General features: G+C 37.7%; 1 protein-coding gene across 1 annotated transcript in view; it reads right to left on the bottom strand.

Moving 5' to 3' along the window:
- IPO5 (importin 5) overlaps positions 1-25,961 on the bottom strand; it is a 38,464-nt gene extending 12,503 nt beyond the window's left edge. Inside the window, exons 1-15 of the mRNA XM_074378444.1 lie at positions 25,742-25,961; positions 20,298-20,378; positions 17,575-17,767; positions 15,773-15,875; positions 14,602-14,698; positions 14,283-14,387; positions 11,838-11,960; positions 11,635-11,755; positions 9,773-9,860; positions 7,838-7,944; positions 4,426-4,550; positions 4,247-4,336; positions 3,985-4,158; positions 1,640-1,858; positions 521-604 (exon numbers count right to left, since the gene is read on the bottom strand). Of these exons, the coding sequence (XP_074234545.1) occupies positions 521-604; positions 1,640-1,858; positions 3,985-4,158; positions 4,247-4,336; positions 4,426-4,550; positions 7,838-7,944; positions 9,773-9,860; positions 11,635-11,755; positions 11,838-11,960; positions 14,283-14,387; positions 14,602-14,698; positions 15,773-15,875; positions 17,575-17,767; positions 20,298-20,378; positions 25,742-25,831 (1,800 nt within the window). The 5' untranslated portion in view covers positions 25,832-25,961. The remainder of the gene's footprint in view (positions 1-520; positions 605-1,639; positions 1,859-3,984; positions 4,159-4,246; positions 4,337-4,425; positions 4,551-7,837; positions 7,945-9,772; positions 9,861-11,634; positions 11,756-11,837; positions 11,961-14,282; positions 14,388-14,601; positions 14,699-15,772; positions 15,876-17,574; positions 17,768-20,297; positions 20,379-25,741) is intronic.
- Positions 25,962-27,085: the final 1,124 nt, after the last annotated feature.

The following is a 27,085-nucleotide window of genomic DNA, read 5'->3' as shown; positions in this document are numbered from 1 at the left end:
GCACGAGTCAGCCAGGCTGAGGCGGGAGGGCTCTTTCTACGCTAAAGGAATGCTGGTTCACAGGCGGAGTGAGGAGAGCATATGTTCTAAAACTGGGGTTTCTGTGTTTCCTTTTCTTTTCACAGGGAGGGAAGTCACGCGGCATTCAAAGGCCCAGGAGACATCCTGGTGAGGCATCTAGTAAGTGGCTGGATAAATGAACCCTAAATTCAGAGAAAGATCTGACATCACAAGCACATGGAGGAAAACCGGAGCCTTGACAGTGGATGGCACTGCCCTAGGGGAGTGGGGAAATAAGAGGGCCCAGGATGGAACCCCAATGACACCAAAATCTTGAGTTCAGGAGAGAGGAGTAGCCTGCAACTGACTGAGGAAAAAACTGAGCGCCGAGTAGAAGGAAAACGAGTGAAGAACGTCCCTGAACCAGGGGTTGATGTTATCTCGAGAAACCTATTACGTGACTCCTTTTTTTAGCACATATAACTCTGCACTATCTGCACCTCCTGCAGGGCTGTCTTACCTGCGGGTCATCGTCCTCCATGTCACTGAAGTCTGTCTGGGTCTTCAGTAACAGCTGCATCACATCTGATGCATCTTGCATGAACTAAGAAGGAAATATTTGGGTAAAAAGACACTAATATTACTCATGTACATCAGATCAGAGAGGCAATTTTGCTTCTTGTGGAATAATAAAAACTTCCCCCCAAATTCTATTACATTCCCCACAGATAAAAGTATTACATTGAAAATTTTTCATCTATACTGCAATAGACTTAGTGCTCTTTCTAGAAAAACATTATTTTCCAGTGAAGGTCAGAATGAATTGCAGTATAAAGATATTTCTAGCAGCATCGAGTTTTGGTCTATGGCTTATGTATTTCTAGCAGTAAAAAGATAATCCAAATCCAGAAAGACAATTTTGGATTTTCATTTAACTCTGTGTAGTTCTGGTAATCTCCACTGTATAAACAGAAGTGTTTCAAAGGCTGTTTGAAAGCCAAAATAAAGAGCATGGAACACAAAGATGTTTTATTGGTTAGGTTCCCAGTAGCTCACAGAAAACAATTTATTAGATAATAATAATGCTGGTTTTGGGAGACCAGATGGAAAGGTTCTATGTTGACAGTTCTGAGAATCAGAACGTGAGAGGCTGACGACAGAGGAACCTCTTTGGGATTAGTTCTGAAAGCTCTCAGATGTTGGCTGGGAAGAAAAACACTGGCTAATGGTCCTTGTTAATTATTTTCTGAAGAGCTATATGCATATAAACTCCTCTTAGGACATTCGATGCTTTTTGGATTAATAGGAAAGCAACCAGAATGTTCCCAGGCACATGTTTGAATGGGTGAGACTAAACATATGGGTCTTAAACGCCACAGGCCTCCAGAGACAGTGAACATGTGGTAGGGAAAAGGGAAGGTCTCGAGAGCATAATGGAGTTAAGAAGAAACCTTAATAATGATGAAAAAATAAAGGCGACTATTTATTTATACATAAACTGAAGTAATACGAGAGTAAGAGGATGGAAAAAAACAAGCACCCAGAACACCATTCACCAGAAGGAAAAGCCCTCTAGTACCCGCAACGCCTCCACGGCCAAGTTACAGACAGGAAACGCCACATGCTGCAGATCACTTACCTTCTCCTTCCCGACAGCCAGACCAATGAGGCTGATGCACTCAATAGTTTTCCCTCTGAGAAGCCTGAGTTCCTTCTGCACTGCATTTTCAACAATGTGCTTCAGTGATGGCATAAATAAGTCATAGTAGGGGACAAATTTTTCTTCTGCAGTATCTGCAACTGATGCAATAGATGTCACAACTTGTTCCAAAACTAACTTGGTGCCTTTCTGAATCAACTAGGAGAAGGAAGACACACAACATAAACACACAGATGAGAACCAGGAAGAACAATTCCCTTCAAGGTCCTGAGCGCTTTTCTAAAACAGCAGGCTGGGCCCACCCACCTGCAGCCAGAGGGAGACCGCAGGTCTTAGAGCAGACTGAAGAACCCTGCTGAACTATCCTGCCTGTTAACACAGCGCTCATTACCATTTCTGCTTTACCTCAGAGCACAGCTAGTTCTCAAGCACAAATTGGACTCTCCTTAACATTTCTGTATCCAAGCTTAATTTCCTTCATTTTTCCTCATTTATTTCCACTACTTACAATATATCTTGTGCTGTCCTGTTTGTGGTGGTGAAAATTCCCTTTATGGTCCATTCCTGTACCTCCTTATCTGATTCTCTCCAGAAGACACCATTAAGAATGCCACTGAGAGATGCCCCCCCACCCCCCCCACCCCTGATAGTGGTGAAACAGCTGGGATCACCCTTCCTCCTGCACCAAAAATCTACACTCTTCTCCGACCTGGCTAGAATACTTACTGGGCTTTTGCAGGTAGGTCCTTGCTGTCACCTGGCAATATTACTTTCTAAGTCCCGTAGATTCAGATGAACACCTGACCCAGTAAACTACTCCAGATGTTCTTCATTCCCCTCGTCATCTGGGCACTCTTGCCAGAGCTTTCTCCTTGTGCTATGAGTCCAACACACCTTTAAAAGGTTAACTATCCCTTCTTTTGCATCTCAGCACCTGGGTTTAGTGCATGACTGGCCTCTGGTTTCAAAGGAATGTCCTTCCATGGCTGCCCTCTCTTCGCACAACTCTCACTTACGTACTTGACCCTCCCTGCCAACCATCTTAGCGACTCCTTCCTTCAGTCTTTAAGTGTCTCACATACTGACCCATGGGGAGGGGAGGGGATGGCAACACAGAGCCACCTTTCACATTTCAGCCCTTTACCCAAACCTGCTAGTAAAGTCACATCTGATCCATCTATTTCTGACTTAACCAACTAACCGAACTGATCTGCCTTCACCTTGGGTCCACCTCTGCCTGTCTTCAGATACACTCATGTTCCTGTACCGTGTTCTTAGTTCACAGTCCTGAACACAGAGCACCCATCCTTTGTTTCAAACCCCCTTTTTCTTGTCTTCCTCCCTGTTCTCCTTTAGACCAACACTGGGCCAGGTGTAGTTTATGAACTGTTACCAGTTCATAATGAGTTAGAGAACAGAAACTGAGTGTTAGAAGCTTTTATAGTAACTCAACAGTAACTTTATGTCTGCTCAAAAGTTTAAAAAAAAAGACTTATTTTCCATGTTCTTTTTATTCATTTCATTTTATAGTAGAAATATATTTTTCTTTGTATTTGACAAAAAAATGGGTTTCAATCTTTGCCTTTCGTACCTGCATCTTTTCTCTCTCATGCTGTTACTCTGACATCATTCGCTTATTTTGAGGTTGCCTCTTAAGCTGTAACTATAAATCATCTTCTATTGGGATGGGTAGGCCTTATCTTAGGAATTCAAGATAGTTAAAGAAAAAAGGATATTCTTTTTCACATTTTCTCTGTCACCCAGGTTAAAGAATGATCAATACTTTTTGCTTCCTTCTCTTCTTTCATCTTTTAAAACTCAAACAGGCAGAAAGAAATTGCTAATGCTTCCTGAGAAATCTCTCTCAGAATCACCTTTTCCTCCAGTTTCCACAGGTACCATCTAAGCTCCCTGAACAATGATTGTATGATGGTCTTGCCTTAAATCTTCCCTATTTTTGTTTATGCCTCACATTGTTACTGTGCTCATTTCCTATAATCATGTTATCATGATTTCTTGCAGCAGTTAAGAACACAAAACAATTCTTCCAAATTTACATAAAGAGCTCAAAAATAACCCTGCCTTGTTTTCCAGGCAATTCACATGCTGCTTTTACCCAACCTTTAGACCATCTTTCCCAAGTCCAACATCGGCCCATTCTCTGGTCAAGCCTGAATTATTCTACTTAGAACAACCTGGAACATCTTTCTTTTAACTTTCTACTCTTTATGGCTATGCTGAAAAGTCCCCCTTTCTCCAGGTCTTACCCGTCAAATTAACCTAAATAATCTCTATAAGTGGAGCTTAAAGATCTTGAAACTTACCTCTTGAAGTTTAAGGACCATGATGGAATGCAGATGTTTCACCAGATTATCTAGATATGGAATAAGCAGTGACTTGGGACAGTCCTCAGTGAAATTAATGAGGGCGGCAGCTGCGTGGGCCTGCACGCGTTGATTGCCCTGGTCTTCCATGGTCTGCAGCAGAGCTGCGATCACCTGTGAAATGCAAGCAGATACAGACATTTGGAAATGCCACCCCTCTTTTGAAGAGTTTGACCTGAGTATCTGCAGGCTTGTAACTTACCTTCTCATGGAATTTCTTTTGGAAACCAGGGGCAAAATCTGTAGCCATCTGTCCCACAGCATTACAGGCTGCAAACCTCACTCTGGGATGCTGGAATAGGTGCCTTTGTATTAGTAAAGGCAATGGGGTCCCTTGTGAAACTATGACAATAATACGAATCGAATATTCACAGTACTTACAGGATCCTGAAGAAAAAGCAAAACGAAATTTACTATCTCATTTAGAATTCCCTCCATTTGCTGGTGGCATCCTTCCCCAATGGCGGATAAGGCCATTAATCCTGCATGCCGATACTTCCAGTCAGCTGCAGAGAGAGTCACAGGGGAAAGAAGAGCAATTAGATACTACAGCCATGTCCTTCTGGTAGGCAAAAGTATAAACAGGGTCTCCTCATTTGGAAAAAAACAAAATACTTTCAGGTATGTTTGTTAATTAGAAAAATAGAAAAAGTACCTGACTGGATTACTTCATTGTCACAGTGGTTATGTCACAAGAGCATTTCTACACCAAAAATTAGAAGGCCACATGGAAGTAAAGAGCTTATCAGTACTTATATCAACCACCTAAAATAAGAGATGTTCCCCCTAAGGTTTACTATAAGCAATAAATACGTGGGTTTTCTGTGTCACACACTTGTTTACCGAATAGAGATTTAATGATCTCCATGGTCACATTTCTTTAGAAAGAAAAAAAGCCAAAGAGAAAGATGCTGCTTTTGAAGAATTTTTATTTAATAACAGGAATGAATCTTACTTGCATTCTAATGTGAATAACGGCTGTCTGGATTTAAGTAACAGAACATTAGCTAAGTGCTGTTTATTTTACTGGACTGTTCTACTCTATAATTTCCCTGCCTCTCATTTCTAAATATTTATGTTTACTATATTACTATTCCCTTTAGGCTGGTTCAAATTCCTTGTGCAACAATATAAAATACACAAATATAAAAAGCTGGAATCTGTGTACAGCACTGATTCTCAAAGTGAGGCTCAAGAACCCTGGGATTCCCTGAGATTCATTCAGGGAATCCAGAAGTTTAAAATTATTCTCCTAATAATATTACTCTTTCACACTCATTCTGAGGGTACAGTAGTGTTCTAAGAATTACAACATGTGTGAAATCTCAAGAGAATGAATGCAGAAGCAGACACAAGAATTCAGCTAAATCTAAGATATTTATAAAAATGGAAAAAAAGACATTTTTGAAAAATGCTTTTTCTGTTAACATGTAATGGTTTTATTATTGTTATTTTTAAATGAATATTTAACATATTGGTTTTAATTTCTACAACAGCAAACACTGATAAAACCCACATAAACAAAAACACTCTGGGATCCTCAGTAATTTTTAAGTGTAAAGGAGTCCTGAGACTAGAAAGTTTTGAGAACTGCTGGTATAAGGGTTAACTGAGCTGTAAAAAAAACCCTCCATTAGATTATCAGATTTAATTTTTCCCTTTGGGGAGAGTACAAAACTCATGTAAAAATGAATTAATTCCTCTGAAAAATTGCTACTTTTCCTATTAAATACTAAAACTTTATTACTATTTATAATAACATCATATATATATTTAAAATGTGTTTCAATTACTTAATATACATTAAGCCAAAATTTCCCAACTGAGGAATAATAATCCTAGGAAACCAGTATCTGACACTCATCTTTGCATACTGGACTTACTAATTCAAAATATTGAAATAGAAAGGTGTCTATATTTGGTTCAGAGATTTTAAAAAAGTTGTGTCTCATTTATTTTCAATGTGCAGAGTTCCTGGAAGTATGTCCAGCAAATGTGATGGGATGGTACTGGGGTTTGAAAATGGTTTTCCTCCTTTGACTTTTAAGATTTAAAAAAATTGCTGTTTATTATTTAAAGAAAAAAATAATAAAACTATTTTTAAAGTAGAGTGGAATAAGATAAGTTACTAGAAAATATGTATTGTTTGTCATTTTTAAAGTTCATTTCACATTAAGTATTAAATACACCCTTGGATCCTAACTCCAACCCTGGGTGGAGGACAAGCATCACTTTCCTTTTTCTGTTCTAACAGAGAAGGAAACAAAGGCTCAGACTTGCTCAAAGTCTAACATTCAGCAATAATGTATCTTTATTAAGAGCCCATTACCATAGATGTGAAACCTACAACCAGCTATTAAGTTGTAGCAGGAACTTAAAAGTCAAATTCTTTAACTATAAATCATAAGCACAAAACCACAGCATATCTGAAGAGTGGCATAAATCAATGGAGAAACACTTGATAGCTGGGTGACCTGGGCAACCTTTTGTCTTGGGGCTTTACTTTCTTCACCTTAAAAATGTCTAAAGCTAGATTCTGTCAAATAGCTCTTATAGGCTGAGCAATCTGTGATACCGTCTCTATCCCTCTGGGTAAAAAAAAGGAAAATTCAAAAAATTTAGGGGGTAAAAGAAAGGGGAGACTATTATTCAAGACCCAGATATAAAATCACAGCACTAAAAAGGGATAATGGTTTTAGATCATGCCCTTTTAAGATAAATAAGAATCTTAGAGAGTAAAAGGAGCTAGGTAAAAACATAAGGGCTGGAGTTCTCAATAATTCACTTTCACGTGAAGCTGATACTGTTACTCCGTTTCACTACTTTAAGATCCTAAATCAGTGGTCTGACCCTCAAGTGTGTCTCTGTAATGATGCAACAGATACAAATGTTCATACAAGTAAGCCAGGATTTCTACAGAAGAATGTATGCAGTAGCATTATCTGTTATCAACAAAGCTATTAAGATTTAATGGGGAACTGTGGGATGCCATGTGGCTGTTAAGTAAGGGAGACTATGTGTGGTGACAGGATATACTGTGGAGCAAAAGATTAAAGTAAGCATGGTGTCTGTATGCCATATTCCCACTTTAAAGAACTGCATATATGTGTAAATGAGGTCAGAGAAAAGTCTCAGAGCACTGTTAACAGTGGCTACCTTAATCTAAGTTATGGGACTTTTAGTTTATCCATTTCTGTATTTGAACTTTTAAAAAATGTCAAGCACATTAACTTTGTAATTAATAAGACAAAAATAAAACAGGTAAACAACAACAATTTTTGGTATTGATATACATTATAGGTACAAGGCTAACAAATGACCAAATATTTGTTAGGAATATAAAAAAGAAATACAGAAGCGGCTTCTCTTCTGATTATACTAGCTATTTTTTAAAAATAAAAGATATTAGATGAAGAAAGACTGTACGAATCAAATATGCTACTATTTCATAAACATTCAAATAATGATGCCTTATTTAAATTCAAATTTAGATATTTCTGGCTAGGGAGTAAATCTGACATTTTCCTTAGAATTTATAATTTTTTCCTGAAGCCAATTCTGGGGAGGGAGAATTGAATAATATCTGCAGTACTGAGGAAAAAATGTTCTTTAGCCCAAGGCTGGGTGGTTCTAAAGATGACTAAATAGAATTTTATCAATATGAGAATTAGATTGAGCATAGAATATAAAAAGGCAAAGATTAACTTTTAGAAACAACCCAAGATTTGTTAGAGTGTAAGACTGGGAAAACCACACTCCACTATTCTAACATTTGAAAGGGATAACAGCTTACGATTCTGAAGCATCTGCATAATGTGTTCCTTGATCATCGGCAGGACAAGCTTTCCACCAAGTCCGCAAGCCATTCGGTCTAAAGCACTCTCACCAGCAACCGCATTGCTACACACAACAGAACAGCGTATGTGACATATGCAAAACGCACAAGAATAGTATACAGCACAGACAGTATTTCTAAACATGTTATTAAATTAGGACTGAAAGAATAATTGAAGCAGTCTTTCTAATGTATGTAGTCAATGCGTGGGTTAAAAAAAGGCAGGAGGTGGGGGATAAAATTTTTGTTACGCTTCACCATGGTTTAAAAGTCTTATGTCTCAATCTGATTTTTCAAGACTCCCCCCACCCCCGCCACTGGTCAAAACTTAGCTTGTAACACTTTAAAGACTCAGAGGGATTAGCAGAGTGTTTAGGAGAGCCTTAGGTATCTCATTTCCTAGAAACATATTCTTCAAACTTATCCGTGGACAGAACAGAGAAAACTGACAAGGGTGCTGAGCCTGAGTAAGAGTTTCTCCTCGCTGTGGGCTTACTCATCTTGAAGGGGCGAAAATTGCACTGCAAAAAATTATGCATAGGTCAAACTCAATTCTAGCTTTTTTACTGAAAACTGAAGAAATCTGGGCATAAAAGCCTTTGCACATGTATTGTTTCAGAACTGCAAGATTAACAGTGAGTTTGTCATGTGCATAATCTTTATCTGTTCTGTAAAGGCAAGGAAAAAAAGATGAAACTATGACTTCTAGAACAGGTTCTTAGACTTAAACTGATCTTGAGAACATAGTTATGGCCTATTGACTCACAGATAAAATCTTATTCATCAAGTCCAGAAAAAATAGCTTCATATACCATATAAATCAAGGTGCCTTTTATAGGGCAAATGAAAAGCCAGGTAGTACATTATAAGTGAACCAGGGAAAAGAAACCTGATCTGAGCCCAGTCTTCTCTTCAGCCCTACTGAGTGATTTCCAGCGAAGGATTACTTTCACATACTTCAAAACAGTATTTAGGCTGGAAGTCAGTCATTTTCAATAATAGGATTAAGCTTCATAAATAGACCATATATTCTGTAAATCAAATGTCTTTATAATTGTATCTAATATCTGTTATAGTAATTTATTCTGACTACCAGTCTTTCAGGGAAATAATTCCACTTCTTTCTAAGGAAAGGAGGTAAGGTAGCATAATGCAGTGGGAAGAGTAAGAGAAATTGTATTAATACCGGGTCTACTAACTGGCTATGCAATCCTGGACAAATCACTCAATCCTCCCTTTCCATTTCTGCATCTGTACTATGATAATATACCTTTAGGACTACTGAAAGAATCAATTAAAATAACAGCTCTGAAGTGCCGTGTTTCATACACATGTAAGGGGCCATTATCACTATTTCACAGTGAATATAGATCTTGGTTGACTTTTCCATAGGAATCTATTTACAGGAGCCTACTAAGTTGAAAAAGTAAAACAATAATGTCAGTGCTAACTGTTACCCAGTGTACAGATCTCAGCATTACTGTTTCCTCCCTAGCTGAACTTACATTGCATTATATGAGGAAAATTCAGGGAATTTGCTGAAACAACTATTCTAAGTTAAGGTCTATGCATATAAATGTATTTATCACAAAAAAAGCTGCATTACACATATTTTAGAAGATATCCTTAAAAAATTCTTCAAGAAAAGTTAGAGTGAGATGAGTAGAAAAGATAGCTACTTTATTAAAAATAAATATTTATAAAATGTGATACAGAAAAACATACAACAGAGGAAGCCTAAATGTCCCATATTCCAAACTTAGACGTTTATCTTCAGATTTACAGAACACAGTGGGGAAGAGACAGGCCTTATAACTCTCCGCTCTCACCGCCACCTGAACTTGCTCTATTCCGTCAAGGAGCCTCCACGTGGTATCTGGTGTGTATGATTACCTGTCAAAATCGTCATCTTCTAGTTCATCTGCATTTGCCCAGTCCTCGTCCTCTTCAAGGTCAACCATCATTGCTAACATCTGAGGAACTAAAGTAAACAATTATTTCATCCCTGACTTTTAAATTTTGTCAATAACATCATTTACTATTAAGAATTTTAATAAGTAAAAAATGAAGGATTTACTTTGCCTCTAAGACTAAAACAAAAAAATTATTTGCCTGTGCCTCCAAAATCTGGATTGTTAAAAAAAAATTTTTTTTCCACACTGCATTTAGATTTTGTTCTTTTAAAGAAAGAACATTAAGGATGAGAGTCAAATTTCCTGAATCCTATTGCATCCTCTTCCTCCCTCGTGAGAAGCAAGCACCATAATAAAATCAATGTTTCTCATTACCAAACTGTTCCCACGTTTGAACTGCGGGATTTCTCTATCCATACACAAAATGTAGTACTACCTCAAGATTTTATTTTTATATAATCAATGGTATCAAACTATATATATCCTTCAGCAATTTGCTTTCCTCAATACACACGGATTTCACTAGAATTACTTCACAGCATTCCACTGTATAAACACACTCTCTTGTAGATGGACGTTTTGGTTGTTCCCAATTTTCTTCCTATTACAACTTGCACTTTGATGAGATTCTTATACACATCACCTTGACAAGTGTCAATTCAGGGCAGGAAATTATTTCAAGTACCTTCAAAATTACTAAAACCTACTGCAGTGCTCCCCATGGTGGTGGCATAAACTTGATTGCTAGAGGCCGGTCTTATTTCACGAGATGTGACGTGGTCTTGGGAATCCTCTCTGCTCCACACCCCTCAATGCTTGACACTGTCCAACTTTCTGACAACTGGTATTTGATAATTATTTACAATTGGTTTTTACTGAGACTGAACAGTGTTCATTAGCTATTTCAGATTTCTTTTTTGCAAGTTTCCTGTTCTCAGCCTCTATCTACTTTCTGAATATCAAAACTTTGTTGACTGGATGCACTGCAACTAATTTTTTCCCAGGCTGTGGCTTATCTTTTAATTTCACTTATTGTGTATTTGGTTGGTCAAAAAATTATTTTAGTACAAATTTAGCAATGTTTGCATCTGTGGATTTTGACTCAGTCTTAAAAAAAATCACGTCCTATTAAGGTTTACTTACAAAATGTATCTGTATTATTTCATGTTTAATTAACTGAAAATTGGGTTTCTTAGGATATTTGTGGTTGGGCTATATTTTTCCCATAGAAATAATCAGTTCTTTCAGTGACCTTTGATGAATTATCTTTTCAAATATTAAGACCACTTTATTTCCATTGAAGGAAGTCTGCTCCTGGACCCTTCTGTTCCATTCTATCCATCTGTCTATACCTGCAACATCAATAAACTCTAAATTTTCATAGTTGGTAAGCAAGATCTGTACCCTATTCAACAAAATTGTCTTGGCTGCTCCAGGTCCTGTATTCTTTCACGTGAATTTTAGAATCAATCTTATCATGACCAATTCTACTGTGATTCTGCCTGAAATTATATTGAATTTTTAGACTAATCTGAAGAATACTGATATTTGGTTCTTCTATTAGTCTTTCAATGTGTCCTCCATAGAATTCTTATAAATCTTTTGGTTTATTTCCAAGTATTAGAAGTCATGCCTGCTATTATGAGGCTTCAAGGTGCTGTAGCACGGCCATCAGATTGGGTCCATGCAGTTAAGTGTATATATGTGTATTTTCCCTAGATTCACCTGACTTTGAAAGGACATTCATTCTACCAATATATCTGTGAACTTAGACAACTCTCAGCAAATTTACCCAACAATTTTGCCACCTTAACATCAACTATGTAAAGACTTTTGACTTACTAGTCTGTGCAACAATATTGGTATGTTTTCTTAACATAGCAGCTGCAGTCTCAGAGAGGGTCACAATCACTTCAAGGGCAAGCTGGCGCTGCATATTGTTGAGGCTAGTGTCTCCACACAACTACAAAGAAAGACATATTTGTATACATTTAGCAGGTTATTCACTGAAAAAAAAAAAACATTTACTGAAGGTTTTAATTTACCTTTAGACTCAGCTGTAAAGTAGCTTCCAAATGAGGACGCAAATACTTTGGCACAGTGTCTGCAATCTCAACAAGGGACTTTAGGACTGAATCGTCATTCTGGTAGCATGAGTCATTTACAGCCTAGAAAAGGTGAAGTAAAAAAAATAAGATTTGTGTTCAAGAGTCACTTTATGACACTTCATTAGCTAAAACATTAAGAGGCAGACAACAGAGAAATTAGAGTTTCATTTTTCACTAAATAATAGCATGCAATCTACATGATGCAAATGTTCTACCTATAACCACTTATATATCTTCCTTTTGTCTAATGTTAACTAGAAACATACAAAATAAAGATTTAAACCTAAGTCAAAATTAAAATCAGTGTAACACTATAACCGTCACAACAAAACTTAAGACTGGTAAAGAATTCTTTTCATAACCAGAGGAATCTTTTTCTCTGTCCTTCTAATATCCATATCCTAGCCTTTTTCTTTTTTTTTTTATCAGTAACTTATTTACTTACTGCTGAATTGTATGCTATTTTGTGAATATATCACAATTTTTAAAAAATTAATATTTTATTTTTTTAGAGCAGTTTCAGGTTCACAGCAGAATTGAGCAGGAAATAAGAGTTTGCACATAGCCTGATACATATATATATACTCACACATATATACTCACCCACCCATATATACTCTCCTACCCTCAACATCCCTCATCATTGTGGCATATTTGGTATAATCGATGAACCAACATGGACACATTATTAACAAGAAAGTCCATATATCCTCGTCTTTTTCATACATACAGTAAATATCAGATCCTATGATACATTTCAAGTGTCCAATATTACCCAGTTTATTTCTCCTTTGATGTCAAGTTTGGTCATTGTGGTACTTAAGTGTGCTTTTTATAGCTACCTTGCCTATTTCAGAATCATGACTCCTAGAAGTTCTGGCCAACATTTTAACTTTAAATTCAGAGGAAGAAAATCTGAAATTAGACTTAAAAAGTAACTCAACTACTAAAACAACAGAATGTGTCATCAATTAATGTTTTGTCACTGACCTACTCACTATCTCTTTAATTTAACTGTATGGGGAAAAAAGTTTCTACTAAGTCCCAGTAATAACTCTTATCACATATGAACCTTGGTTTTAGCTCCTTTAAATACTCTCTAACCTAGTCCCCAACAGGGGCACCATTTCTCCCAAGAGGTATTTCTTGGTTATCACAAGATTGAGGAAATGCAAAGGCCAGGGGTACCGTGTGTCCTACATCTGTGATACAAACGTTTACGAGGAACTCACCCGACCTTAACATGCCTCTTACATGATTATAAATGTCAGACACATAAATGAAAAGCTCATTTATAATGATCTGAACCTAGAACCTAGCTCACAAATTATTTTTTGCCTGGTTTTAATGTACCATGATGTTTTCCCCTCAAAATGTAAATATTCTATAAATTAAGAATGAACACACATTTTGTTTTGTCCAGAACTTTACCATTTCTAAAAATCACCAGTTCAAATCAACAACAGTAACAGAAATCATGGTGTCCGCATTGTTAATGATACCTCTGTATCAGTCCACAATTTTAGCTATCACATTCACATACATCACTTAGAACCATCCAGGCTACTATGTTTTTGTTGCAGTAAGGCCACAGCGTTGACACATGGAAAAGCATGCCACTTTATCAGACCTTACTTTCTATCTCTTCTTTCTATTACCTTAGGGCCATATATTGATATTTTTAAAACGTGTGCCTGTACAAGAGTTGTTACCTATGAATTTCATTTTAAGATAGAGTAATGGAAAGTTATAAAATACTTGTTCTAAAAGGGGGTTTGAGGTCTGACAAGGTTGAGAATAACTGCTCTAACTCATTCAAGCTTATTTTACATTCTGATTGAGGCAGAAGGTGTTCTTAAAATAACTTATCCTTGGGATCCAATAATATTAATTAACCATCAGCTTTATAATACAAACTGTTACAAGCCCTGTATTTAAGAGTAAGGACTGCAGTCCAATTTGGGCTTGAACCACACTTGATTCCACCACTTACCAACACTGTGACCTTGGGCAAGTTTCTTATTCTCTCCTCCCTAGTTTCTCCTTATGTAGAATGGGCTTTATATTTCACAGGCTCTTTGGTTGTTTTAACAGAAATAACCTATGTGATTATATATTCAATAATAAGCATAAATTCCTTATATCATTTGCCTTACAGAAGAAACTTGAAACTGAGAATGAAGGTCTACCGAAGGCAAAAGATGTAAGCTCAGTGGGGACAGATTTGCATGTTTTGATCACTGCTCAATACCCAGCCAGCACACAGTAGCCAACAAATATTTACTGAATAAATGGATGCATTACAAAACTATGATGAGAATTTAAGCAACAGAAAACCAACAAGGATATAATTATATCACCCAGTTTGAACTGTTTTCTTACCTGTAAGAATCCAGGTAACAAGTCTGCAAAATGTTTGAACAGAGCAACATTATGCTCGTTTGCAAGTATAAATGCAGCAGTAGCTCTAGCAGATAATGTCCTGATCTAAAATAGAGTAAAAATGCCTAACATGAGAAATTTTTGATGGATTCAAGTTCAAGTTTTTTTACTTAAGATGAAATTTTTCTTTATCAGCAAAATTAGTATTTATATTTTAAAGTATAAAAGTAAAGACAATCTCCAAATACATAGATTTCTCTCCACAAGTTAGATGCTATATTAAATCAGGTGTTAAATTAATGGAGTTGAAATTATTTACCGATGGATGCTCCTGATCTTGCATACACTGAACTAACATCCGTTTGATGACGTCTAAATAGTGCTGCTGTTGATTCCCAAAAATTCCAGGAAAGTTCCTAAAAAAATGATCCGAAGCATCCTTTAAAAACTACGTTATACCTTACCAAGGTGTCAGCTAGAACATCTAATTAAACGTCCACCTGACTCAAAAGTGTACATTAATCCTTAAGACTGAATATCATCTACCCATCGTTCAAGCAATCCTCTTTTGGGGTCAAGTGAACAGAAACATAGTGGAGAGGATCCACCTGAGACTAGAGGTTACCCAGGTGCCCACCCATCCCAGCCCTCAGCTTTATCCTTCTCTCTGTTTCCGTGGGGAGCTGACCTGAGGTACAGGATGGAACGAGAGTCACCACAGGGTTTCAGGTGGTAACTGTAATAACCACGTTCACAATTTGCTCCCAATCTTGGTAATCCAAGTAGTCCAAGTTCTGCTCTACTTTAAATTTGGAAACAATTAAACTGAATACTTTTAATTAATTTTCCAATTTGGGCTATCAATATAAACAAGATACATCTGACAACTAAAGTCGAAAATGGCGTGATATCTACCCTTGTCTTCTTTTGATGTTCAAGGTATATCTCATTTAAAAAAAAGTATATGATGTTGAAAAGTTATAAATCCAACTGTATATTATTTTAAATGCAGTAAAACTGAACAATACAGTGAGCCCCCAATTTCTTTAATGCAGAAATCATTTCATCCTAACTTTAGAGCATTCTGAGTTTATTAAAATATTATGTTTTCATAAAGCTTGGTCACAGAAGACCCAGAGAACAGTAGGGATTCACCAGCATTTTCTTTCTCTTCTTCCAGATGTCATTACTAAAGCAGTTGTCTGAAAGCTACATTTGGTACTATGTCAATCTCCTAAAGGAGACGAAACTATCCCAGAAATGTTTTCAGAATCATAAAAGACAAAAGGAAAGAAAACTTCAGAGAATCCTTGTTCATAATGTAAAATGAAAAGCTTTGTTCTTTTCAATTTTGCTTCCAATACAAATACAAAGCTCATCTAAAGGCATTAAGTCTAAAACGTTAAGCTAGACTAAAACAATTAATTAAAATGTGCTTTGGGCATTCATAATATTAAATTTTTCCAAAAAAATTAGATCTATGTATATACCAGAAAATATGAAGGGCAGCTTCCCGCAGTCCCATATTTTGAGAGCTGACAGAATCAAAAAGGAACTTCAAACCTTCAGGCCATTGGTTGTTGCCATCCTCATCTAAAAGTAAAGAAATTCAGGCATAAAGTGTGTCAATCAAAATTTCAAAGTATTAAGGGTGGCTCCTTCCATTTCATAAACCTCATTCAAAATATTTGGCTGTAGAAAGTGTCCCTTGCTCTATGTTTTTACAAAAACTCCAACAGAATTAGGACCTTTAACCATACTATGGTATTATAATCTAGTAAAAAGCAATTGTGGGTACCTGGGTTACATAAGCACAGATAATAGTGGTGGCTACTTCTAAGGAGTGGGGTTTGGAGAAAAGGCAACACACTGACTATCTGACTGCCTGACTCTTTCATACATACTATTGTTAATTAAGGAGTTTAAAAAATAAGCAAAGCTAATATTTAAAAACAAGTCTTGAACCAAATTATTACTTGTAAACTAGAGAATGGGAGCCCTGTAGCAGTGCTCACAGTCTGCAGTTTTAAGTGCTAGAGAACGTTATCAAGGTGTTTAACAAGATTTTAAAACAGAATTTTTCTAATACTTTGCATAACAAAAATCAACAACCACAAAAATCCACCGTACCAGTTAACAGACACACTGGTTATACCATCAGAACTTAAGATTTATAGATATTACAGATGTTCGCATTAAAAAAAAATTTCCCTCATATTTGCTCAACTTCTCTGAAATGATAAGTGTGCTGACATTAGGAAAAAAATGCCCTAATTTGTCCCTTCAACCTAAGGATGATGCTTTAAGAGGGGATAAAATAGCTGCTTAAAAAAAATTTATGGAGAGAGCACTTGGAAATATTTTGGAAAAGTTGCCATTATTAAGTTATTTTGAGTTAGGAATGATATAATCTATAAAAATTCCTATCTGCACACTTAAAAAACTTGAAAATAGAACTTTCCATGCTATTTAAAAAATTCAAGTTTCTGTGGGTTTTGAACTTATTTAAAATATAAAAATTTAACATATTTCCTATTAATTTTTAAGAATTGGATGTATCAGTAAGGTGAATTGAACAAGAACACCTGCATTACTGGTAGCTGAGATTAAAACATTAGTGTCATAATTTACTAATATGCAACCAACAGTATTCCTCCATTTAGCCTTATCTTAGAGAAGTATTCTTTCAACCTTATAATGCCACCTAAATGAACCAAGTTTAAAACCACATGTATGAATCTGTGAAAAAAAAAAAAACAAAGTATAGCCAACTATATTATTTTTAGTGTGACCAAAAAGAATTTCAGCTGTTGATAAAACACATTTTTAAATGTTTTCATTTGCCTTATCCTTTAAAAATATTTTTGGGTATTTAATAATGTATATAGTATGATAAGCATACGTGCTTAATTTATAAACACACAAATATAACAGCCAAAAAGCACCTGCAGTCCACTGATGTCTACTTCTATCAGCAAGTTTATAATTTAGACCATGCTTTCAAAACTTTACAGATTAAGGGGAAAATAAAACTGACAGTTTTCAAGTAAAATAGAAAATTACTTCTCCACAGGGATGTTTTGAAGATCAATAGGTAAGTATCATATCTACATTTCACAACAATCTGTCAACTTTGGCTTTAAATGCAGAATTCATAATCACTCTGGTTTTGCAACAGAATGAATGGTACCCAAGTACTTGTGAGTCTTCTTCCAAGATTTCACTTAAAAAAACCAGATACGTATACTCATTTTCTTCTGTAACACAATGACAAATGCATTTGCATCCATACCTATTAAATTCCTGGCCAGCTCTGCAGCGATATCACAGATTTTTTTCCTCATGCTAGACTGTGTTTCCATTTGAATAATCATTAGTAGCTCACTCTTGATGGCAGTCTGAACATCAGAAGGAAGAGTTGGATAGACTTCATCAAATGCAGAGGACAAAAGACGTCTTAGGAGAACGGCAGCCATTTGTCTAGCCTATAAATAGATAAGACTGTTAATAACTTGGTGTCTTACTGGAGAAAAAATTTCCAACAAACTACATTCACTCTGCCATTGATGTATTTCAACATTCTATTTTTACAATTCATTTCAAAAGCACTTTGTTAGGGTTTAAAAAAAAAAAGGTAAAATACATAAAACTCTTTCCAATCACGTTGGTCTGTTGTACAGAAAATGCCACACAAAGGCTATTTCTGTTTATAGCTGAGGAAAAGCCCTCAACATATTAGATCTCGAATACAAAGATGTACCTTAGCAATGATAAACCTGTCTTTAATTCCTATTTTAAACATATTCTTTGGAGAAAAATAAATCTTAATATAAATCATGAACTCTACAATGCTCTTTTCTTCCTTCTCTATCTGGCTCTCATTCCAGTAGATGAAGTGCCTTTCCTACCCAATCTTATGCTCCCAGCCTGGTCTGTCTTACTATAGCATCACCCTTTCATTAACCTCTTGGATAATATGCTATCACATCCATTTATCTTTACACTTCATTCATGCAAACGATCACTACAAGTTCCCAATACCTAAAAACTACTAACTGATCTCTGTGTGTATATATCCCATTTTCAAATATGTAAAATGTATTTAAATTTGGCATTTTCTGTATAATATTCCTTCAGATTACCAAAAGAAAAGCTGAGACAAATGCCATTCTAAAATTTTATCCTATTAAGTCAATGAGCCATTGAAAATACTAAACCCAATTTTTCACATTCTTTTTTTCTGGACTGCATGTACTCTTGATCACAATTAGTTTGGGACTATGGCCAACAACAAAATAAGTTAAGCTATACAAATAAAATTTGCCATCTTTTCCCTCCATTTACTTCTGAGAAAACTTTTTTTATCTGAATCACTTCTGACAGACAACAAACTTTAAAGAAAAGTTAATGTATGCTCAAGAAAGGATTCAAAGGTGTTAAAATCCCAATTGTGGTTAAAATTTGTACAATTTTTCTCACACATACACTGAACTATGAAGCCACAACCAAGATGCTGAGGCTATTCATAATCACCCAATTCCTAACTCAAAGCAAGATTTAAATAGGGTTTAATACAGGTTTTTAAAAATAAAATTCAATACTTTTACTCTTGGTTTTAAGATTTGTTTGCAGCTAACATGCATTAATCTTCAAGGATTAGAACAGCCAGCTATTTTTAGAGACAACTTTCCTTCTATGTTTGTTTTCCATATTTATCATTTATTTTGAGTTAAAGGAAAAGTATATCACAAAGGTGAAAAAAAAATGCCTTTTGTTCCGCTTTAAAGAACTGGGGTGTTTTTATAGTGTTTTCTAAGTGTTATCAGAGAACACTAAATTGCCAATTTAATTTAAACTGAATGACTACAAGAAGTCAGGTGTAATACCATGTACAAGGTTAGCATGACTTCAGTTTCATCACGTGTTAATGTAAGTATTTTACATATAGTTCACCAAATTCTAAATGCAATGTTTCATAGGTGAGTAAGTTTTCTAAACTTGGGTTATTGTGACATCTTTTCCAAACCAGAGGAAATGCACTTATCGTAAAACATATATAAGGATATTACTTTCCAAGAAGATAAACTTAGTTGCTAAATGCACAGAAAAGCAGTAACAGACTATGAATTTGAATCTAGTACAGCAAGTAGGTCATCTGCTAACAACCATGATTTTTAAAAAATTGAGGTATAGTCGATTTACAATGTTGTGTTAATTTCTGGTATACAGCATAGTGATTGTTATATATATATATATATATTCCTTCTCAAATTCTTTTTCATTATAGGTCATGCTAAAGTATTGAATACAGTTTCCTGTGCTATACAGTAGGGCCTTGTTTATCTATTTTATATATAGTAGTTAGCACCTACAAATCCCAAACCTCCAATTTATCCCTCCCCCAAACTATGATTTTTAAAGAACTCTAACAAAGCGTGTCTTTGTCCTTATACATCTTTTGCACATATTCTTCACCAACTAGATAGCTATAAGCATAAAAATTTTAAAGACAAAAAGTATCTTTTCAGAATCACTTGGCAACACACTAAAACAATGAATGAATTAAATTTCCTCCTTCAGAATGAACTGTTAAAAGAAAAAAAATTTTAGTTACAGATATCACTTAAATTTAATAATTTTATGTAATTATTTAAAAATCATTTATTTAAAAAATATTTTGGATACATCACCTTACATGGAAAAAAAGAAATTTGTGGAGCTGGGGCAGAAGGCAGGTGTTAACAGCTCAGTGGTAGAGTGTGTGCTGAGCTTGCATGTGTCCTGGGTTTAATCCCCAGTACCTCCATTAAAAAAAAAAAGAAAAAGTTAAAAAAAACCCAACAACTCTCATTCTTTGACAGAGTACTTCAAAAAAAATGGTATCTCCAAAGAACTGTTGGCAAAGAAATAAGTTCAAAGTTCTGGCAATGTCTATGCGGTATACAGCAGTTCTCATTACCCACTCTGACCACCATCTTAGTAAGACTGTCATAATCTCAAGCACGAGAGTAGTACCTCCTCAGCAGCTGTTGTATTTCTGATGGCTTGTAAGAGGAACGTGATCTTTGACTGGCCTGGGATATTCTCATAGGTTTCCTACACGAAAAGGAACATTAAAGGTTAGAATATAATGTCAGAAATCGTCATAATACCATGAAAAAGAGCTGAAAGGAAGAGCTGGAAAGATCCACACGTGAGTCATCACAGGATCCAGGGCTGGTGTGAAGGTTTTCTCCTGTGACAGAGAACACACTTTGGATAGGTCAGGAAAGAGAGGATGCCGAAGAAGTTACTTATCAAGTTCTCGTCCACCTTTACCCCTTAGATAGATTTTTCTGATGTATATGTATGTTTTCTCAACTTAGACTCCTCTGATTAGTAAAACTCAAGGCATAAGAGAGTGAAAAACTTACTCAAGGTGACTTGAGCCACCATGCTGCAAAATAAGTGCTCACTCAATATCCCCTTACATCATGGAAAACTGCTTATCTTGTCAACAGTTTTTAGACCAGAGGATGTAGAACTGGTTTAAATTACTACTTACAACTGCTGGAGAAATATCCTCAAATGGAGCAAGTCAGAGAAACGGCAAGTGTTCAACTTCTTTATGCTACATCTTCTTTCAAGCAAGGATTATACTAAAACCACATTATAAATGAATATGGTCGTGATAAAGTTGGCCAGGAAACTTAATACCATTTTTAAATATCACTTTAATAGATCTAGAAATCTAGGTTTTGTGACTCAGGACACTTCTTTCCTTCTCCATTAATAATGTAAAATGAACGCAAACTGGTTAACAATAAAAAATTGACACCAATTAAAAGGCAGATTGTCAGAGTGGATAAAAAAACAGGACCTAGGTACATGATGTCTGCAAAAGTAAATTGAAGAGAAGTATAAATTCATGTTCATGCATACAATTTTGAATGGCAGTCTTCTAATGTGGAAAATAAATCATTATTTTAAGTACCTTTGGAACTGTTTCCCATCCACAGGGGCCTCTTAATAAACAGTCTATTCTCATCTATCCACTTTAAGGATACACTGTAGATAACATGTTAATTTCTTAGCAACCTTAAATTCAAAGAGTTTGTCCACTCTTTAACAGCTACAATTCCCTACAGTCTACCTGGTTTCTCTCTGGACAGAAGTGATGAGGACAAAGGGAGGGAAAGTTGGGCTTCTCCTCAAGAACATCCCATTCATACAGGGCTCTGTGATACCCCTTGACATACTGTTAGATAAGGAAATAAAGGCCCTGGAGTTAAATAACTTGCTCAAGGTCATAGACAATAAACAGTAGAAAGAACTCTAGTCTTCTGGGGTCAACTGGTACCCCAAATCTCCCTAGGATGGCATGCTCTCTCCAGGTCTCACCTCTCAGGGCTGACTCCACTAAACAACCAGTTCTATTTACGCAGTGTTACACCGTTTTCAAACTTCTCAAACATACCTCAGTCTGGGGAAGAACACCTTCTGGGGAAAAGAGAACTCAAAATCCTCTGACAACCTCAAGTTCCTCTCTAATACATAAGCACCTAAGAACACAACACTGCTGAAAACTGTGACGAAAAGTATTCACAGCTAAGGAGAGAAGATGGTCTGAATTTATTTATCCAGAAATGAGATAATTTATGTAAAGATATTCACAAGATGATTGCAAAATTGGATATGTACCTTGAGATTTTTCACTTAATCTTTATCAAAGCAACTCAAAAACCAGTATAGTTTTTTCATTTAAACAAAGCCTCTCGCAGTACAATAAAAATGCCCTTAATGCCTTGTAGATGCTATAAATGTTTAACACTTGAATTTCCAGCGGTCTAAATTGTTTTGTGAAAAAATCCTTCACTAGGATACTACTCTCAGAAAACCTGTTACAAACAGTAAGTTAAATATTAAACTTTATTCTGTAACATATTCTAAGTCAATGGAAGGAGAGTTTAGTATGACATCTGACTCCTGAGAGAGGGTTCTCCCCATTTGATATGTTTCAGGGTAGCAATCCGGATCTAGTATTACCTTTATACCACGACACTGGTCAAGTATAAAGTTTGGTGAAAAGAACACAGCCATAAAATGAAAAGAATAACTTTTTCTTAGCCTAAATAGACTGAGTTCCACAAAGACAAAGATGGTATCTCTTCCTCCTTGTATTCCAAACACCTAGCACATTAGAGCACAGCAAATACAAAGAATTTTTCTCAGAATACTCCCAGCACTAGCCCAGGCAGGTTCAATCAATGTGACCAGTGTCCCTGCAAATTAAAGTTCAATTCCCTTTGATTCCACCATACAATGTAATGTAAAAGGGAAAAACAACTTTTACCTAGGAGGAAAAACCCTGGTTCCTCAAAAATCAGGCAAACTTTTTAATATGTTGACTTCCTTCAATTTAATCTCATTAATGAAGTGCTGTTTAGAATCAATGAGGAACGAAAGTCAATGGAAAACACTGAGAATATAAAAATCCATGCATAAGATTAGTGACCTACTCAAGCTTATGTCATATAGAAATGTCTAGTCATGAATGCCATGGACCTTCAACTTTGGAATACGGGTCAGTCATTAATTCAACTGTTTATTCATGTCAATTGAATTGAATTTTGAAACTTAGGGGTATTTCAATCATTTCTTCAAATACCAGAAAGATTATAAATAGAAAAATCCCTTAAGATTTAATAGAAATAAAATATAAAACCTTTCAAACGGTTTATACAATGGAAAAAGCTTTAAAACTTTTTAGTTTTGAAGCCACTCAATGATTTCAACATGTAACAATAAGTTTACTGTACTTGATTACAAATTTGAATATAAAACAAGTCATCTTAGTCAACAGTTTGGTATTTATGTGTCAACTAAGTATTTTTACTTTGACTGAGTAAATTACAAAGATATTTACTCAGCTCTTGCCAATTCTTTAGTTCAAAAAAAATTTCTGTACTTGATATATCAGACTGATACTCAATTTTATTTAGTTTACTGACAAAAGACAAGAAAAGAAAAAGGTAGTATTAAGGTATTGCTATGGACAGTCATTTCTTTTTCAAATATTTTGCCTTCCTAAGAAGCTCGATTTACAGACCAGTTTAATGTTACATGATATGATGCCAGGAAGCTTCCCCTCAAACATTTACCTTTTTTTCTGTGAAATTAAGAAAATTCTATATTATACTACTTACTTTACATATTAATATAGTACCAGGATATACAATGACAGTAAAAATATACTATCTGAATGTTTTCACTAAGAATAAAGAGACTAAGAGAATAACAGTATTTACTTTCAATTGTTCTTTATGAGAAAATGTGCTGAATGCTGCTAACTATCCCCAAAGTGATGGGAGTGATAAAAGATTTACAACAGGCACCAACTGGAATTCAAGCTGAACCAGACATTGGTATTTAGTTCAATAGAAGAGAGATTCCCCACTAGGCTTGACAATAGAGACTTAAGCAACTGGAGGGAAGAGGGAGAATTAAACTAGCTTACTAATTACAATGCTGTTCTGCTTTGTAACACAGGGAAATTTCTATTATGGGTTGGGATTAAGAACTTATTTTGTTGAAAAACTACCTCTAGAGTTAGCAGAAAGCGTTAAAATGTTTTCATAGGCTCATCACATCCCACTGATAGAAGTGCAAATTCATGCAACTAATAAATGCACATTATTTCTAAGGACAAATTTTACTTTTAAGTATTCTACAAATAAACCTAGCAAAGTCTGAAAAGATAGGTATACACCTTCTCCTATGTACAGTACCGTTTTTAGGAGTGAGATGCTGAAAACCTCAGCTGTCCATTCACAGGTGATTGAACAAACGCATCCATAGCTGTTGCGTGGCAATGTGAAATACACTGAGTGAAAACTCACAAGTTTTCACCAAATGAAAGTTGCACAGTTGTATGCATACTATAAGCCTACTCATGTAAAAATCGATATATACATACATGCTTGTGAAGATATTTGCAAGAAACATTCATGAGACACTTAAAAGTGGTTACCTTTGGGAAACAGGATAAAAAACTATTTGTATTTTGAATTTTTACCTTGAATATGTATAATGTGTGTATATATAATTTATACTTGAATATGTATTACATGTATAATAAATGTATCAAAACTCATTAAGATAAAGTTAATAGTTGTTTAAAGTGCTTTTCATACAGAACTAAACTTGCAGTGTATTTACTTCATGGATCTTTAGACCACTAAGCATAACCAGCATATCCTCAGTCTATTTAAAGTATGAATGACATTGTGATTTTCAAGTCAACTATAAAACTCGTGAGTTCAGAAGAGGACTTGTCCCTCAATTTCATTAGCTATGTACAAAATAAATTTTTGCTTTGTAAAAGTATCTGGCTGAACATCCTTCACTGAATCTTACAAAAATCTTCAATCACGTGGTCACAAAGAACTCCATATATAATCAAGTCTGAAGATAGAGTCTGATAATGTACTTAACAGAGACTGGAAAGTTTCTGCCCTTCCCTTGAAGTATCTCCAATCCATCTCAACACTGACTTAGTAAAACATCAGTCTTCTATTGAAGATTTACTGCAAGTGCCTTACTGCTGGTAAAAGAACTTGCAGGTACATTTGATATATTGTCTCTTGAAACTTTATCCATAGGTCCACAGGAGCCAGAGGTGGTTAAAAAGAGGTTCAGGTTAGATTTAGCGAAATTAAAGGCTTAAACATATGGCACTGGCCCAGTTAAACAACGGAAGTCCCAAGACATCCCATTTATGTTATGAGACCACAAATCTCTGGAGATCAAAGAAAATTTATCTGAAGCATGAGCAAAGTAAGGTGCAAGCTGCTAAGAAATCCTAAAAGCAACTTCACAAAATTGTGGGTGGAGGAGGGAAATCTGGCTTCTGGCGTTATGAACCAGACTGAGAAAGAGGACTAAATGGAAATAGGTAGAAAGAAGGCGAGATGGCAGTACACTCATTATCAATAGGAGGGGATGGGGAAGGGAGGGACAGACTGTGTGGTTAGAGAGGGGGCAGGAGAGAAACAGGGGTGACGAACTAGGGTTTGGGGGATCAAAAAGCAGGACAGGGTGGTGACCACCGCTGGGAGGGGGAGGCTCCCAGTAGGGGGAAAGGGGCGCGGGGAGCCCCGGGGCCCGCCCCACACCCCACATCCCTCCCAGCCGCCTGGCTTCCCCATCTGGGCGGGGGCAGCGTGTCAGCAGCGGCCGCACGTGTGTGCGAGCGGCAGCGGGGAGGTAACTGGCGCCCGGCGCCGCCGCTGCAAGGGCCAGAAGGGCCTGGGGGCACCACCGGGAGCCGCGGGCCGCCTCACACGTGGGCTGCGCGGCCGCCGCCCGCCCGGCCCGGCCTGCACGGCCGCGTTGGAGCGGCCGAGGCCCATCGGGCGGCGTCCGGGGAAGGGTCGGCGCACCGGCCGGGGCGCGGGGTTGGGGGCGGCGAGCTCGGTTACCTCTGCCTGTTTCCGGACCACATTGTCGGGGCTGAGCAGGTTTCCCAGGAGCAGGTAGAACTGTTGCTGCTCCGCCGCGGCCGCCGCCATTGCGCTAGGCGTGAGAGAGAGAAGAAGGGAGGGGAGACAGGAGCCGTGAGGCGCGCTGGCGGGCCGGCGGGAGGGGCGGGGGCGGGCCCAGCGCGGGGACCGGCACCAGCAGCGGCGCGGGGCTGGGGGGCCGGGCGGGAAAGGGCGGGGCAAAGGGGAAAGGGGAGGACGGGGCGGGGCCTCGCGACCCCTCACCCCGCCGCGGCCGCTGGCGCCGGGACCCCATTGGTCCTGGGCGCGAGGGGCGGGGCCGAGGCAGCCTCCTCGAGGGCCGCGCCGATTGGCCACGCACCCTGCAGTGCCGTCACTGGCGGCGCGCGGCGGGCCGCCGGGCTTGGCGCGGGCGGGGCGGGGACTTTGCTGCTCAGCTGGGGCCGCGGCTGAGACGCGGGGAAGGCGGGAGGAGCCGGCTGGCAGGCCTGGCGGCGGCGAGGGGCGTGAGGGCCGGCTGGGGAGGAGGGGCCAGCTCCTGAGCGCGGGAGATTTCGGCGCCGCGGGCTGGCTAGCCGTCTCCCCAGCTGCCCGCTAGCCTTTCCCCGCCACCCGAGGAGCAGCCCCACCTCCAGTCCCTCGGACCCTGGGCCCCTTGACCCCAACCCCAGAGGGAGGGAGTGGATTTCAAAATCCACTTCCTACTTAAATTCCACCCCCAGCTCCACAGACCCATCTGTCACCCTCCGACCTCCCCTGGGGCTATGACTCAGGCCGCCCCTTCCTCCCGCTACGCTCACCAGTGACTCATGCCCTGGGCTTGCCCGGAAGAGGGGTTGCTCAGCCCTGGGCTCTCCCGTCAGGCTACCCTCCCATCCCCCGCTCCCCAAGATCGCGGTCGTCCTGAAATGTCCACGTAGTACACTTGCCTCCCCTTCTCCCCACCCTCAAGATCCTTGACTATTCCTTTGAATTCCTTGGTTTGGGGTCCCGTTCTTTCAATGGTTAGGGGAAGTTAAGACCCTTTTCCCTAAAGAAACACTGGTTAGGGCTGATCTCTCAATAAGTGTTTGTTTCATACTGCTACTTAGAGGCCGAGAGACCTGGTTTCAATTGCAGTTCACTATTGCATAGATAATACACCCAATCCGCCTTTACTGCTGGAGCTGCCAAAGAGAGCAGTAGTATTCAAATCAAAGGGCACTTCTGTTGAGCTACTACTGTGTCCAATGCATTGGGCTAAGGGTGACAGTGGAGAAAATAACACAATACATTTTTGAAAAGAAAGAAAAAAGTACATTTCCAGTGAGAATTTTCCACATT

The sequence above is a fragment of the Camelus bactrianus genome, chromosome 14 (assembly GCF_048773025.1).
Source record: "Camelus bactrianus isolate YW-2024 breed Bactrian camel chromosome 14, ASM4877302v1, whole genome shotgun sequence".
NCBI classification, from domain to species: domain Eukaryota; kingdom Metazoa; phylum Chordata; class Mammalia; order Artiodactyla; family Camelidae; genus Camelus; species Camelus bactrianus.
This window is presented reverse-complemented; position numbering and strand designations above follow the sequence as displayed.